This window comes from Pholcus phalangioides, unplaced genomic scaffold (genome assembly GCF_987345545.1).
Source record: "Pholcus phalangioides strain wild (caught in Gottingen) unplaced genomic scaffold, Ppha-v1.0 ptg000004l_1, whole genome shotgun sequence".
Classification (NCBI taxonomy): Eukaryota; Metazoa; Arthropoda; class Arachnida; order Araneae; family Pholcidae; genus Pholcus; species Pholcus phalangioides.
The window spans coordinates 2,936,849-2,951,581 of NW_028301597.1; the positions used below are offsets into that span (position 1 = coordinate 2,936,849).

The window sequence follows — 14,733 nt, forward strand, 5'->3', positions numbered from 1 at the left end:
TTACAACGCATGATGCCAAGTAGCGAATTCTAGCTCAGCAGCCAAACAAATACTAACAAGATGGTAATAGTTGCGCAGTAGTTCCATACACGACAACGCGAGACAGTAGCACTTGTCAGGGCTACTCTACTGCATTGAATATTGAAGAAATACTGGTGTGTGTCCGCGATTACCAAGTTCTCACCTAATTTTTAATTTAGAGCTGATTCTCTTAGAATCATAGCCTTCTTGACTTCGTTCACGGATGAAAAAATGATGATCAATCACGGATGATCCATCCACAGCATGAAATTATTTTCTGTATTATTATCCGTATTCATATTTGAAAGCGAGAAAGTTGTAAACTCTATGAAACAAGAATGAATCTTGACGTTACGAGTGGTAAACACATTACTTGCTATTTCAGCAATTTCGAAATCAAGCAACGCTGTAATTTATTTTTCACATTTTTTTCTAGGGGTACGTTGAAGAAGGATTCGGGATGACAGATATCATTATTGCTGTATGTATCATTAATCTCATTGCGTTGAAATGTTTTATGCACATCTTTTGGTTTAATATCTATCATATGTAGTGCATGTCAGGTAGAAAATGGCGTATTTCTCTTCACAATCGGAAAACCTTCAGAATCTGCTTGTACTTCAACATTAGTAAATGCGTTGCGGTATGCAGAGACACCTTGGCTAATGAATTCACGTTCGTAAGCCCAAAAAAGAGATCGCCCATAGGTTCCTGTAGAAAGTCATTTAATTCCAGGTGCCATCCAAAAATTCAAAGTTCTTTAAAACACCAAAGAGTGCAATAAAAAAAGAGAAAAACTGACTGAAGGATGAAATGAACAGCTTCAAAATTAAATAAATGATAAGATGATAGAAATACTAGATCATTTTATTTACACTATATATACGCAACCCAGTCGAATTCGTAGTTGCCACCATCCGTTTGTAATTTGGTCAGCTCATTTCCGTGTCATATGCACGCAGATGGAAAAGATAAGCTCCTAGAATATCGAGACTGTTCAGTTTGATACTAAGGCCGGTCGGTATCTTGAGGCTCTTGCCATATCTGCGCAATAAGACATAGATGCTAAAAATCTGAAAATTCTCGTTCATGGGTTGTGATGGTAAGTAGTGTGTGTGTGTGTAATCGATTAAATCTTATTTATTTATTTATAACAAGAACGTCTCCTCCAGGTTTGTATCAGATGCCTCATTAAGTATGGATGCAACAATTTTTCTCAAGAGAATTTTAGTGATTTTTAATATTTCCTCAAAATTATATATTTAACTAACACATTCGTCAGCATGGTATGCAGTCGCGAGCTGAGTAGCGTGTAAAGGCACGACCTCCTATATAACCTAAAAGGTTATATAGGAGGTCGTGGTACGGGTCGCTTTCAGGAGGGGGGGGGGGATAACGTCAGACGCCCTTTGTCGTCGGACTCAATGCCGGATGTTGCCGCTTTCAGTGGTCAGCCAGCCTGAGTCTAATCAAAATGAAAGAACGCGTTCTCTGAAAACATAGGTTTCTTTTTAACTGAATCTTTCATTTTACATGAAATGGTTAAAAATTTTACATTTTATTTTAAATGGTTCAATCTGGAAAAAGATTCGTAGGTAGACATTAGTTAATCAGGGTCGAGTAACAGTAATCCCCCTGATGGTGATTGGCGCTAAAATTCAGCTCACGACGCATCCATTTATCAATGAAAATCTTCTTTAGACGAGGTATCACTGTATATATCGTGTCCTTTTAAGGGGGGGGGGTCACAAGACATTTATGAATATCATGTGTCTTAAGAAGTACTCGCAGGTCAAGATGTGACGTGTAAAACCAGCTTTGTGGTACCAAAGCTACTATCACTTCTGTATAAGGCAGCAACTAACGAAAAAATGCGTACATATTTTGGGTTTCCGTTCATTAAAACTCAGAATTGGTGTGTTAAAAGCGGTTGTCTTGTGAATTTTGACAGGCTTTAATAGATGTCACTCTTGTAAAGTATATCGATGAATGTAAATGCCACATTCTTGCTAGTGAATCAGAGAGTGATTCAAATACAAGATATTTTTTTCATGAGATTCATCCAAGCAAAATAATGTGCACCTAAATCAATGTTTCTTAACCTTTTTTCCCTCGTGGCCCCCTTTAGACCATTTTTTTTCTTGTGGCTCGCCAGTTTTATCCAGGGTCTTCGACCTTCAGGAAAAAGCGAGATGCTTCCTACGTATTGAAATGATTTTTTTCAGTAAATTTATACTGAAAAAAATTTTGTAAATAAGATTGGTCTCTAGACCACTGGCCTAGAATTTATTGAACTCTCCTCTAGTACGAGTACGAGTTCTATTTAGTGCTGTTTCAACATCGTGGGCCCTAGGCAAAATGATGTGCTGGTAGTCCCATAATTAGCTGGAAGTAACACAGCCCACATATACAAATACAAGCCACAACAGGCAAATTGCCCAACGAGATGGCTAACAAAAGATGCCTATAACAAATATGGATGTCATAGATTTCAAAAATACAGCTACCCAAATACTACTACCCTACTAAAATTATAAACAAAATATACACATGATAAAATACTATACGATTCCCATAATGTATTTATGGTTGTCTTATTCTAAGTATGGATAGCTTCTCGATTTACCCCAACATGTTTATCGTATTTCTTTTTAAACGTGCCAATTGTGTTACAATTTACTACCTCCGGGGGTAAGCTATTCCATTTATTAACAACCCTATTGGAGAAAAATTCCCTGCGACACCATAACCTCGCATTGTCCCTTACCAATCGACTTTGCCAATCGAAAGAATTTACCACTTATCTTCAAAACTCACACATTGTAATCTACAAAACCTCATGAGGTCACTTAATGGACATGAGATCCCTCACAAGAGTGAGACTGACAGAGCAGCAGTCTGGGGCCCAATATGATTCTTATTATTTTTTGTTTTTTACTCTATAAACTTAATATGGAGGGACCCATGGAAAACCTAGCCAGGAGATCTGCAGAAGACCCCATCCTGGGGGCCCTGTTGTAAAATATGGGGAGGGGTCAGACCTGGGGGACTTAAGATGGTCCGGTTTTTATGTGTGCTGGATTCTGTAAATAGTCACACTTCCCCCACCATAGTTTATTTGAGACATATATGCTCAACTCATGGCCGGCGAGCCAAATGTGGCCCTTGGAGTCATCTGATGTGGCCCGCGACCTCAAACTTAATTTTGTAAAAATGAATGAAGCAGCACATAACCAGGTTCCTTACGTGACCCAGGCTCATTCTGAGACCACTTAAGTGATCCATGACATATTTACAGATCATTTAAGTGGCCTGCGGCATATTTTCAGATCACTTGATTGTCCCATGGCACATTTTCAAACCAGTGAAGTGGTCCGTGGACGTTAAAAGGTTGAGCACCCTTGACTGAAAAGCTTCACTTCACACCTAAATTTTTTTCTCAGCTCTCTGTGCCCCCTCTCCAAATCACCTCTGATGGCCCCTTTTCCTCTTCATTTTCTCCCGTGCCCCCCCCCCTGAAATATCCTAGTACCACAAGGGAGGCCATATGGCCCCCCGGTTGAGAATCACTGATATAAATGACTATTTACCATGTACATATGATGTTTTGGATACGATTTTTTGGCATGCGTTTGAAACTGATTAATGTGGATGCTCATGCTTAAACATTTTTACAATATTTTGTGTTAGATATGTAAAGGAGGAAAAAAAAAAAAAGAGTTCAAAGAAAATTTCATATTCAAATATATCAAACATGGAATATGTTTCCGATTGAAATCGATTCTATATTGTATAGATTGCAAAAGGTTTCATTCGGTTACTGAATTGTAATCCAGAAAATATCGTCGATATCATCCCTGTGGACGTGGTGGCCAATACACTACTCACAGCTGCGTGGTACGTCCATGAAAAGAAGTAAGTTTGTTATCAAGTTTCCTTACGTTCTTTATTTATTGAATTTAGGTATACGACTAGCTTTTTTTGCACTTCTCTATGAAACTGTACTGGAGTGAACTTTGATGACATTTTTTGATAGAGAGTGTTTCAAAATGGTGAAAAAAATAATAAATTTTAGACTATACGTTGCTACGATCGTTTTCTAAGAAAGTCATTTTTATGTCAAATTTTAAACAAAATCCATGTAATATTCGGGACAAGAATGCTTTCACAGTATATTCAGCTAGTGCTGTTGCAGGTTATGAGCCAATAATTGAAGGATTGTATGGTATGCTCATAACTAACCCCGAAGTCTATTGATATGCGGGCGAATATTTCGAAATTTAGTTTAACTTATCGTGTATAAAACACTGTAATTAGAAAAATATATGTATAATAGACCTTAGATTTTGGTGCAAAACCTTAACAATATACCACAAAATATTATACTAAGATTATGTAATGATACAATGAACCGATTTTCAGAAATTATGCTTCAAACCCAAGTAAAATGTCGAAAATAGCATTGTCCCTAAAACACGTTTGAAGTTTTTATTCACAGATTATTTGTATATAAAAACGTAACCCTAAAGTAGACGTATATTCGTTTCTATACGTCATGTAAACAACACAAGGCCTGTTTAGAAATCACAAGTAACGAGGCCTTCATAAAAAACCAAATAAATAAATAAATAAAATTGATATTTTCTTCTCCAAAATGACGTTTTAAACGTATTCAAATATCTTAAAAAGAGAAACACTCCATTATTTCAGTTTTTAAACTCAATTTCCATTCTAAATGCAGACCTGAAAAAACTCTGGTCGTGAATTGCGTGTCGGGCAGTTCAAGTCCAACCACTTGGGGAGAATTCGTGAATTCGCTGTACAGTATGCAAGATAAGTATCCATTTCCGAATATGTATCAGAAGCCAAGCTTGACGTTAACCAAAAGTGAGATCTGGTACCGGATCAACTCGGTTGTCAACCACTACGCTCCAGCCGTTGTGATAGATTTTGCGCTGATTCTCATGGGAAAGAAACCGAAGTAAGTGTTCTTTTGACTCACAGACGTATCAAACATTGTTCTAAATCGAAAGGACATGATAATTTATAATTTACTAGCATTTTGGTTGATAGAGGGAATTAGAGGGTTCGTCAACATAGTTAATCAACCAATGCAGACACAAACGAACGTAATGGACATTTTATAATCTTTTTAATTTATATACGCGGTAAATTTCCCCTAATCTGCCAAATGAAAGGGAGTGATAGCAAGTGATCGACGATCCCACCTGGATCATAAAACACCATAGCAACTCAGCGGCAACGCGGATTTCAGTGTGATGTACTTCAAATAAAAGTCTAAATTTTTCCTGAATACCGATATGATTTGTTGTAGGCTCTTACGAAAGCTGGTACAATGGACAAGTTTTTCGTAAATTTGGCCGATTGTAGATACAAGGGTGTTTACAGAATTGGTGGTTACACTTTTTGGGGACCATTCGATTTCGTAATTCGTCAATTTTCATCGGTTCGCCATTAAATTCAGATATTCTGATGGTAATGGGGTCACCTAATAGGAGCTTTTTTTCTTCTGATTTTTCCAAATATCTGTACTTAGTTTACGTGAAGATCTTTCAGGAACTTCACAAATTTAGTTTTTTTTCAAATTTGACGTATTTTCCATCCGTCCATCAAGACTCGAAAACGGTAAGAGATAGGACAGAAATGCTATGATGTGTTTTATGTTCCACTCCAGGTCGTCTATCACCTCCTTGCGTTTGGCAGATTAGGCGAAATTCACCCTGTATACTGCTCATTCCAGATTGACGAAGCTTTACATATTCTTCGACACTTGCTTGAATCCACTCCGACACTTCTTGAAGAACGAGTTTCATTTTAAATGTGGCAACTACGAAATGCTGATAGCGGCACAAACGGAAAAAGACAAAGAGGTGATGCCATCTCATGTGTGAAAAATCAATTAACATGTTAATAAATGTTTCTTAACGGAAAAATTTTTCATCGAAATGCTATCATAATTCTGATTATTACATGTTTATCCCTTATTAGAAATGGTTATACAACACCATTTGAATACGCATTTCATTCAATGCAACTCTAATACCATATAAGCAAATAAAATAAATTAATTTACATATTCTAGTCATAAAAAAGAAACCGAATCATAATTTTCATAAGTTCTCTGACTAGAACGAACTGTAAATAGTTTTATTTTAAATGCATATTTACATATTGATTTTTTGATGTCTTTTGTTTGAACGTTGTAGGTTTTTCCAATTGACTTGCGGGATTTTTCTATCGACGATTGTGCCCGTGATATGAGACATGGTTCACCATTTTACGATTGGAGTACTGATAAGAGAGGATACAAACAGAGGATGGATATTGTTCAAAAGTAATATAAAAAAAAAGCTCTTGAAATCCATGATGTTCTTTGTTATTGAACACATGATAATTCACATGCAAAACACAGAAGTATTGAACTATAAACAGCTATTCCCTACTTACGACTTCGGTGGTTCTGGTGTACTGTTAGATTGAATGATATCCCGATGATATTAGGGATCATTCAAGTATTACATTAGCATCGATTGGGGGTGGGGGGTTCCGATTTGCTACTAGTACTAAACCAGACATGCACCTCGTCCATATTCTTCTGCAGAATTTCTAATGAATAGGTACAGGCTGAATGTGTGTATGTATAGTGAACCTTCCGTGAAATTTGTTTCTGTGTAATGCTTGTTATGTGCAGTGCTGCCATCTGCAATCAATTTCTTTTAACTATGAGTTTTTTCTCAACTCACAGTGAGTGAAGTGAAACGAATGAATAATTATATTGTTGTAGGCCTGTTGCTGTCTGCGGCGAGACTTTTGAACGGGGAGATCGGTTCGCATTCGAGCCTCGAATTGGACACCGCAGAGGTTCCGATTTGCTGACTTCTGATGACCGGGGGGGGGGGGGTGTTTGGATGATGCTTACGTCATCAACCACCCTTTATGAAAATATGAAATATTCTTAATGGCATCTTACTCGGGATGCCAAAAAGCGGAAAAAACCGAACTTTCGCGAATTTGTGGGCAGCTGGACTAACGTTTCCGTTATTGATAAATCTTCTATACAGCCACTTCAGTGATCGCTAAATGTTTTGCGGATCTAAGTGATCTGAAAATGTGTACGGGACGCTTAAGTGCTCTGAAACTGTGTCAGGCATCCCTCAAGTGATCCGTAATTATGCCGCGGATCACTTAAGGGGTGTCACGACCCCTGAAGTCGAATTTTCAAACATGACTTAAAAAAAATACTTCATTCAATCGCAAATAAAATATTAAAAATTTCGTATCAATCGGTTGATTTGTCATTTCATAATAAAAGAAAGAAATATTGAAGTATAGTGTGTGTAAACGCGTATACAAGAAAATACACTTTGAATTTCTCAGAATGCAGTTTCTGAGCTCATCCGTAAGACTAAAAAAAACTACTGCCCTAAAAACTCTGAAATTTTGCAGAAATGTTTATTCAATGTGTTAGTGAAATGAACACTTGAATATCAGACGTTTCGTTAGAATTTCATAAATTTTTAAAGTTTGAGAAAATATATAAATTTCAAAAATGTAAATTCAACATTTTTAAAAAAATACTTTCCACCAGTCAGTTGCTAAATCCGAGGTTCATTTTACTAACACATGTCGAATAGTATAATGAAGACCATACCTACAGAGGGACATAGACTTGGTTGAAGGGGTGCAGAGAAGAGCTACGCGTGTCCTTATCGGCACACGGGGCTTGAGTTATGAAGAGAGACTTCATTTTTTGAATATGTTTACATTGGATGAACGCAGGTGTCGAGGAGATATGATCGAAGTGTTCAAGATTTTCAATGGGATGGATAGGATGGACCATGAACTTTTAGTACACCACCAATCGAATGCTTTTACAAGGGGACACCAGCATCGATTGGTGAGGGATAATGCAAGGTTATGGTGTCGCAGGGAATTTTTCTCTAATAGGGTTGTTAATAAATGGAATAGCTTACCCCCGGAGGTAGTAAACTGTAACACAATTGACACGTTTAAAAAGAAATACGATAAACATGTTCGCGTAAATCGAGAAGCCATCCGTACTTAGAATAAGACAACCATAAGTAATCTTTATGGGCATTGTATAATTTTTATCAAGTGTATATATTGTTTATAATTTTTGTTAATTGCATTTTTAATTGGGTTGCTGTATTTTTGAAATATATGACATCCATATTTTTCTCAGCCACCTCGTTGGGCATTTTGCCTGTTGTGGCGTTGTATTTGTAAACATTTCTACAAAATTTCAGATTTTTCGGGGCAGTAGTTTTTTTTTTAGCAGAACTCGTTGCCATCTTGCATGCTCTCGACAGATTCAAAAACACACAATCTCACATTACAATATTCTCAGACAACCAGGCAAGCATCAGAGCGCTTCATAACAGTAAATCCCGGCATCAATTAGTACACCAAATCCGAAACCTGTTGATTAACAACTCCCACCTTCATGTTGTCTTGATAAAATCTCATCAGAACAACTTTGGAAATGATGCTGCCGACGCTGCAGCTAAGGATGCGACTATGCACCCATTTCTAACAGGCTTTCCATTACCGAAATCCTTTGCCAATAAAATATTAAAGGATTGGCTTAGGAACAGATGGCAAAGGGAATGAAATGATTCGGACACTCGAGCAGAGGTTCAAAAAAAAGGTAGTTCCACAAGTTCAGACTATGAATAAAGTCTGGTCACGTCAGAAGACAATTTTTCTTTCAGAACACGGCCCATTGCCAACTTATTTGAAACGCTTCGGTCTCTCCAACAACAAATTCTGTGACTGTGGCGGTAAAGGGGACCTATTGCACTATTTCACGCAGTGCCCGTATACCAGCGATGCTCATTTTCCACAAGTAAATCCATCTTACATATCTTACATAAACATATGGAAGAAACAGATCATTACGTCGCAAATCCTCACTAAAAAGATGGAAAACCTTATAAATTCCATGGAGATCCATATGCATATATGGCACACCAAGACTAGACCTTCTGCTAGCCTACCTCCAGACTCGGACACATCCACGACTTCAATCCTATCAGATTACTCGCCGCCTATTACTCGAAGCAAATCCCTGCTACGGAATAGACTAACTATGTAATCAGAATTCGATAATCTCTATGTTATAGTATACGCTCTTGTAGCGTATTGCATCTCTGATGACTAGCCATATGTTATTTGATGTTACGCATTTTTGTTTGTATTTCTGTCTCTGAAATGTTTGGAAATTGTGGAATGTAAATGGGATGCACATATGTACAATTTTATTTGCTTGCTAAGTATTTCACTGTGCTTGTATGTATAACTGTTTCTGGAATGTTTGGAAATTGTGGAATGTCTATAGGACGAGCATATGTATTTTTCATTTTGCATATTAACCATATTGAAAATATGTTTCCCGGTGATGGCTTTTCGGTTAAAAGTCCCGTAGGATATGGACCGAGCCATCACACGGTTAGTTAGATCGTAGTTTTTTTTTTTTTTAATCTGGTGGATGAGCTCAGAAACTGCATTCTGAGAAAATTGCGTTCAAAGTGTTTTTTCTTGTATAGGTTTTTTTACACACTATACTTCGTTATTTATTTCTTTTATTATGAAAGAACAAATCAACCGATTGATACGAAATTTCCAGGATTTTATTTGCGATTGAATGAAGTATTTTTCGAAGTCATGTTTGAAAATTCGACTTCAGGGGTCGTGACACCCCTTAAGTAATCTGGGAATAGGCTGCAGGTAACTTGCGTGATGTAGAACCACACTGGGTGCCGCTCAAGTGCTCTAAAACTGTGCCGCATGTCACTCAAGGGATCTCTAAATGTGGCAAGGACCGCTTAAGTGTTTTGGAACGGTGTCGCGGGTTACTTAAGTGATCCATGAATGTGCCAAGGGGCTACTTGAGTGGTTTGAAAATCTGCCACAGGCCGCTTAAATGCTCTGGAATTACACTACGGGTCATTTAAGCGATCTGTAAATGCGCCGCTTGGTTTATTTTTACAAAATTAGGTTTGTGGGGGGCGGGTACGCCACATCAAATAACCCCCCCCAGGGCTACATTTGGTCCGCGGGATAAGGGTCTATCTTAGAGGGTGGGTGGGTCGCAATGAATTTCTTAAAAAGAGATTTTGAGTTCTTCAGATAGAATTGAAATTAATAAGAATTCATTGTAATAACCATATAAAGGTACCTATTGTATTTTTATGTAATTTATATATGTATTCATTTATTGTGTATTTATTTTTATCTACATTATAATTAAAAAAAACAAACTATGTTTTTTGCATTAAAAAAATAAATTTTTGATCTTCGGTGGGGGGGGGGGGAAGGCAGGAGTCCCTTCTATGCTAACCCTGCGTACGTCTCTGATCCATAAATATGCGTTAGAAGGCAGGAGCCGAGCTGATGAAATTTTGCTGATGGGGGGAGGGGGGTTAGAGTTTTCCTGACTTCTACTGACAAAGAGGAGGGGTCGAAAACTTTGCTGAAAGGCCCCTTAGATGTAAATACAGTCGAGTTCGGTAATAACATATCCCGTAGGTGATTCGAGAAGTGTATGTAATAACCGACATGTATGTTTTGAGTGAGGGGTTGAAATTAGCTTACGTAGCAATAATATATACAGGATTGTTAGTAGGCATCAAGAGGAACAGACTGTGTAATGATGTCAGCGGCCAGCACTTCCAACGACTCTTGTAATAATTAATCAAATAAATCTTTTTGTAGTAATTATTGTACTGTTTGTCATTCCAGTGTGACATCGAAACCTGCATGCGTTTTTCGCGATTTTCAACCTCTCAACATAGTTTGCGACACCATGTTCCATTGCAATTTTTGTTCCTCTTGATGCCTACTAACAACCCTCTGAGTTTGTCAGTCCATTAACAGAACACCCTGTAGATGTTAAGCATTAACAGCTCCATACATTAAAAAAAAACAAATTAATTTATTTATGTGTAAAAGCATCTGCCATACCTCTCTACTCTTCCCTATGTGCATAACAGATCGTTCCATTAACAGAACACCCTGTATGCATTATTGAGACAGTCGTGGTCAAAATAAGCTTATGCAGCACATAATTGAAATATAGTAGTATAGCATGAATATAGTTTTTGATTGGCATCTAAAAAGTTTTGGAAATTTATTAGAAAACGAGATGTACAACAAACATACAGACATTTTGGGAAATGTTAATGTTTTTTTGAGACAAAGCTAACGGTTTTTCTTTTGAAGTTGACAGTATTGTACAATTAAAAAATTCAGAAAAAAACCCACTGATGTTTATGAATTTTATACACCAATTTTTTTTATATCATCAATCAATAATACACTCGAATTAGCATAGCTTTTCAACAGTGACTAACAACTGATTTACAACAATTTTTCTTTCATCATCGCCACCAATAAAAAGATCACAAACTAATAAAAACAAGTAAAAATTCAATAAGCATAAAAGCAATACAGTTTGGCACAGAAAAAGACAGGATTTTATTGAATGTTAATTTTTTTTATTTATTTATACAATATTGTGTGTTTGGCCAAGGCCTATACAAGAGTGTGCGGTGATGGAATTTGACATAAGCAATCGATGCTTCAATATCAGATTGGAGGATTACAGTCTACAGAATTTGATGGAAGGTTGTTCAATATCAATAATTGTACGGGGGAGAAAAACTAAATTTGAAGCAATCAGTGGATGCAGAAAACGGTTTCAGTTTTTGGGAGTGATTGAGCCTATTGGAAAAATGTGAAGATTTTTGATTAGAATGTGGTTATATAGTGTCAATGGTAAAATAGCCGTGGATAATTTTGAAAAGTAATGATAGGCGAGAGATATATCTACGGGGGAGGAGAGGTATAAGTGGGAGGATATTAAGTTGGCGTTTGAGCTGTGCGATGGAAACATTGGAAGACCAGCAGATTAAAATAAAGCGGGAACATTTATTTTGGATAGATTCCAGCTTATCTATATTGCTTTGTGTGTAGGGATCCCAAAATTCGCAGGCATAGGAGAGGACAGGAAGGATATAAGTTTGGAAGCATAGATGTCGGAGGTACCGGATGGAATAATTGAGGTTACGGAGGGGAAAAAAGTTTTTGAAGGCATTTTTGAAATATATAATCCGTGTGGAGGTTCCAACGGTCAGCAGAAATTCTCTCACACTCAAATATTTGTTATGGGTAACTTCTGTGATTAAAGAATTATTAATTCAGTAAGAAAATTCGAGGTGTGATCTTTTACGGGAAAGTTTCGTGAAGACTGTTTTGGAGATGTTTAGGGGTAGTTGCTGTGCAGTGGAAGCCTTTTTTTTCAGTTATGATGGCGAAGACCCACCTACCTCTCTATTAACTTCACCTTATCTAAATATCGTAGGAAAAGGGCCTTTAGTAGCAAAGGGCCTATTAGCAATAGCAATTTTTGGAGATTGAAGCAGAGGCGTTTCCGCAGGACCGGATTTTCCAGAGAGGGACTGAAGGAAATTCTTCCAAATAAATTTTAATTTTCAATTTTTAAAGAAAAGCATTTAAATTTTCGAAATTGATTAAAATAGCACAAAATATATTTTCTTTTGATATTTTAATTATGTTTTATATTTTATTTAATATGTTTAAAAATTTTTGGACACCAGCCCCCCTTATGTCCTCTTCTGCGTGCCAGGAGAATCACTGTTAAAATTACTACTTCCTATATATATCCTATCCCCACAATATATCAGTTTACCTGACCGATCTCATTTCATCCAAAAGTGCGACGACACACCATTCGTGCGTTACTGTACTACTATTACTACTACTTACATGCACCTGGTACACAACTGCGTTCCCCTACAGCATGCCGGAGTGTGCGTATACATGTTGTGAACCTAAAGTAAAGTTTGTTTCTCATTTTGTAGTGCTGTCATTTGCCATTAATTTTTATAACTTTGAGCGAAGTGTAAAGATTGAATAGCTGTACCGTTGTAGCCTGTTATTCTGTGGCGAAACTTTTTAACGGGGGGGGGGGTAGGATATTACTCTGTACTGTGATTATGAAGCAATTCTGGATTTTTAGGCACCTAGCCTGTTCATAAAAGTCGATAAACGGGTGTATAACTTTCCCAATAAGGAAATGACTGAATCAATCGCTTTGCGTTTTTCACTTCACAATGGTTCATACCCTTCTTGTATCACTGAAATCTATCCATGCTTATCAAACAAGAATCCGAAAGAAAATCTTTTTTTTTCTTTACAGGAGATACGCTGTTACAGTTACTATCAAATGGATGACTATCGCGTTGTTTTTGTACCTATTTGCTTATGTGATTAACAAGATGTACATTTTGATGCTTTGAATCATGTGATGTCAATGGAATAAAACGTTTTTTCTTAAACAAAAACACAACAACATCGTTTGACTGAAAGATCGGTGATTTTTAGAAATGAAATAAATTTGGTTTCAATATCATTCAATATTTAGAAATGTGCATTTTATTTATATAGCTACTGTACCATTAAAATGTATTGGATGCAGTATGGTCCGCCACGACTTTGGCGACTTTTTCCTCGCGATAAGTTGCCAAGACCGTCATAATGGATCTCTGGGTTGCTGTATTTTTTAACATCTTTCCAGTTTTCGCTGGGTTATACCAGATGGCGCTGGCTTCGCCAAACAGCGTTTTCTTCACCGCGTTTTTTCAAAAATTCTAAACAGCCGTTGTTCCATTTCCAGCGTGTCGAAACAGCTGTCGTATGGTCCGACACTTTGCAATTTTTGGCGCTAAACATGTCTGATGGCCCGACGAAGAGTCGCCAAGGCCGTCAGACACTACGGACGCCGAAAAAAAAATCATCAGCGTGCAAAACATAATAGAAACCACCAAGCATAAAAATAGAAAAAAAATATCAGTTAAAAAAAATTACACCTGGACCATTTTTTTAATAATAGACAGATCGGGGCCTAAGGAATTCTGGGCATAAATATTCTATGTATTAAAACTAAAACCCGGACCCTTTTTTTAATAAACGGATCCCGGCATGAAAAATTCTGTAGGTTCATTTTAAATAATAAACCGATAAGACAGAAGGCATGGCAATGGATGAATAAGTAATAAATACAACAAAATAATAAAACGGTATGATACAACCTGAGCAGTAGATAATAATCCAAATGACGCGAGCTACAGAAAGGAGGAATAATAGTCCAAGAGACGCGCTGGAAATGGAACAACGGCTGTTCAGAATTTTTGAAAAAAGCCGAGTGTGCAAGCAGAATGCAAAATAAATAAAAATAGAAATTGATTCAAAACCTTGACTAAATTTTTGCACTTTTCACAGATAAATATCCAGCAATGAAAACGTAAAGAATCTCTGCACTAAGAACTCCTTAATCATCATCGCAAGCTTAATTATTTTTTATACACTACTAAATAGTTAAATCATGAAATTTCTCCACGCCAGACACGAACAGTTTAGTTGTGATATACACACAATTTGCTTTATACAGACAACTCTGTTTTAGATTTAATATCAATAAAGATGGTTGAAAATGTATTTAACACTTACCATGTATTTGGATGTTTCCCAGGATCTATAAATTCGCAACGAAAAAATATTTATCCAGCTTCATTCTTGGATCACGTGTTGGAAGAACTGAAAAAAACGTCATCCTTTCAGCTAAAAAGCAAGCAGCAACGTGAATGAGCT

General features: G+C 36.9%; 1 protein-coding gene across 1 annotated transcript in view; it reads left to right on the forward strand.

The window, feature by feature from the left end:
- The window catches only part of LOC149086427 (uncharacterized), a 62,876-nt gene extending 49,386 nt beyond the window's left edge, over positions 1-13,490 (forward strand). The window contains exons 19-24 of the mRNA XM_089231762.1: positions 458-502; positions 3,818-3,936; positions 4,763-5,002; positions 5,783-5,912; positions 6,249-6,376; positions 13,283-13,490. Coding sequence (XP_089087888.1) covers positions 458-502; positions 3,818-3,936; positions 4,763-5,002; positions 5,783-5,912; positions 6,249-6,376; positions 13,283-13,382 — 762 coding nt within the window. The 3' untranslated portion in view covers positions 13,383-13,490. The remainder of the gene's footprint in view (positions 1-457; positions 503-3,817; positions 3,937-4,762; positions 5,003-5,782; positions 5,913-6,248; positions 6,377-13,282) is intronic.
- Positions 13,491-14,733: the final 1,243 nt, after the last annotated feature.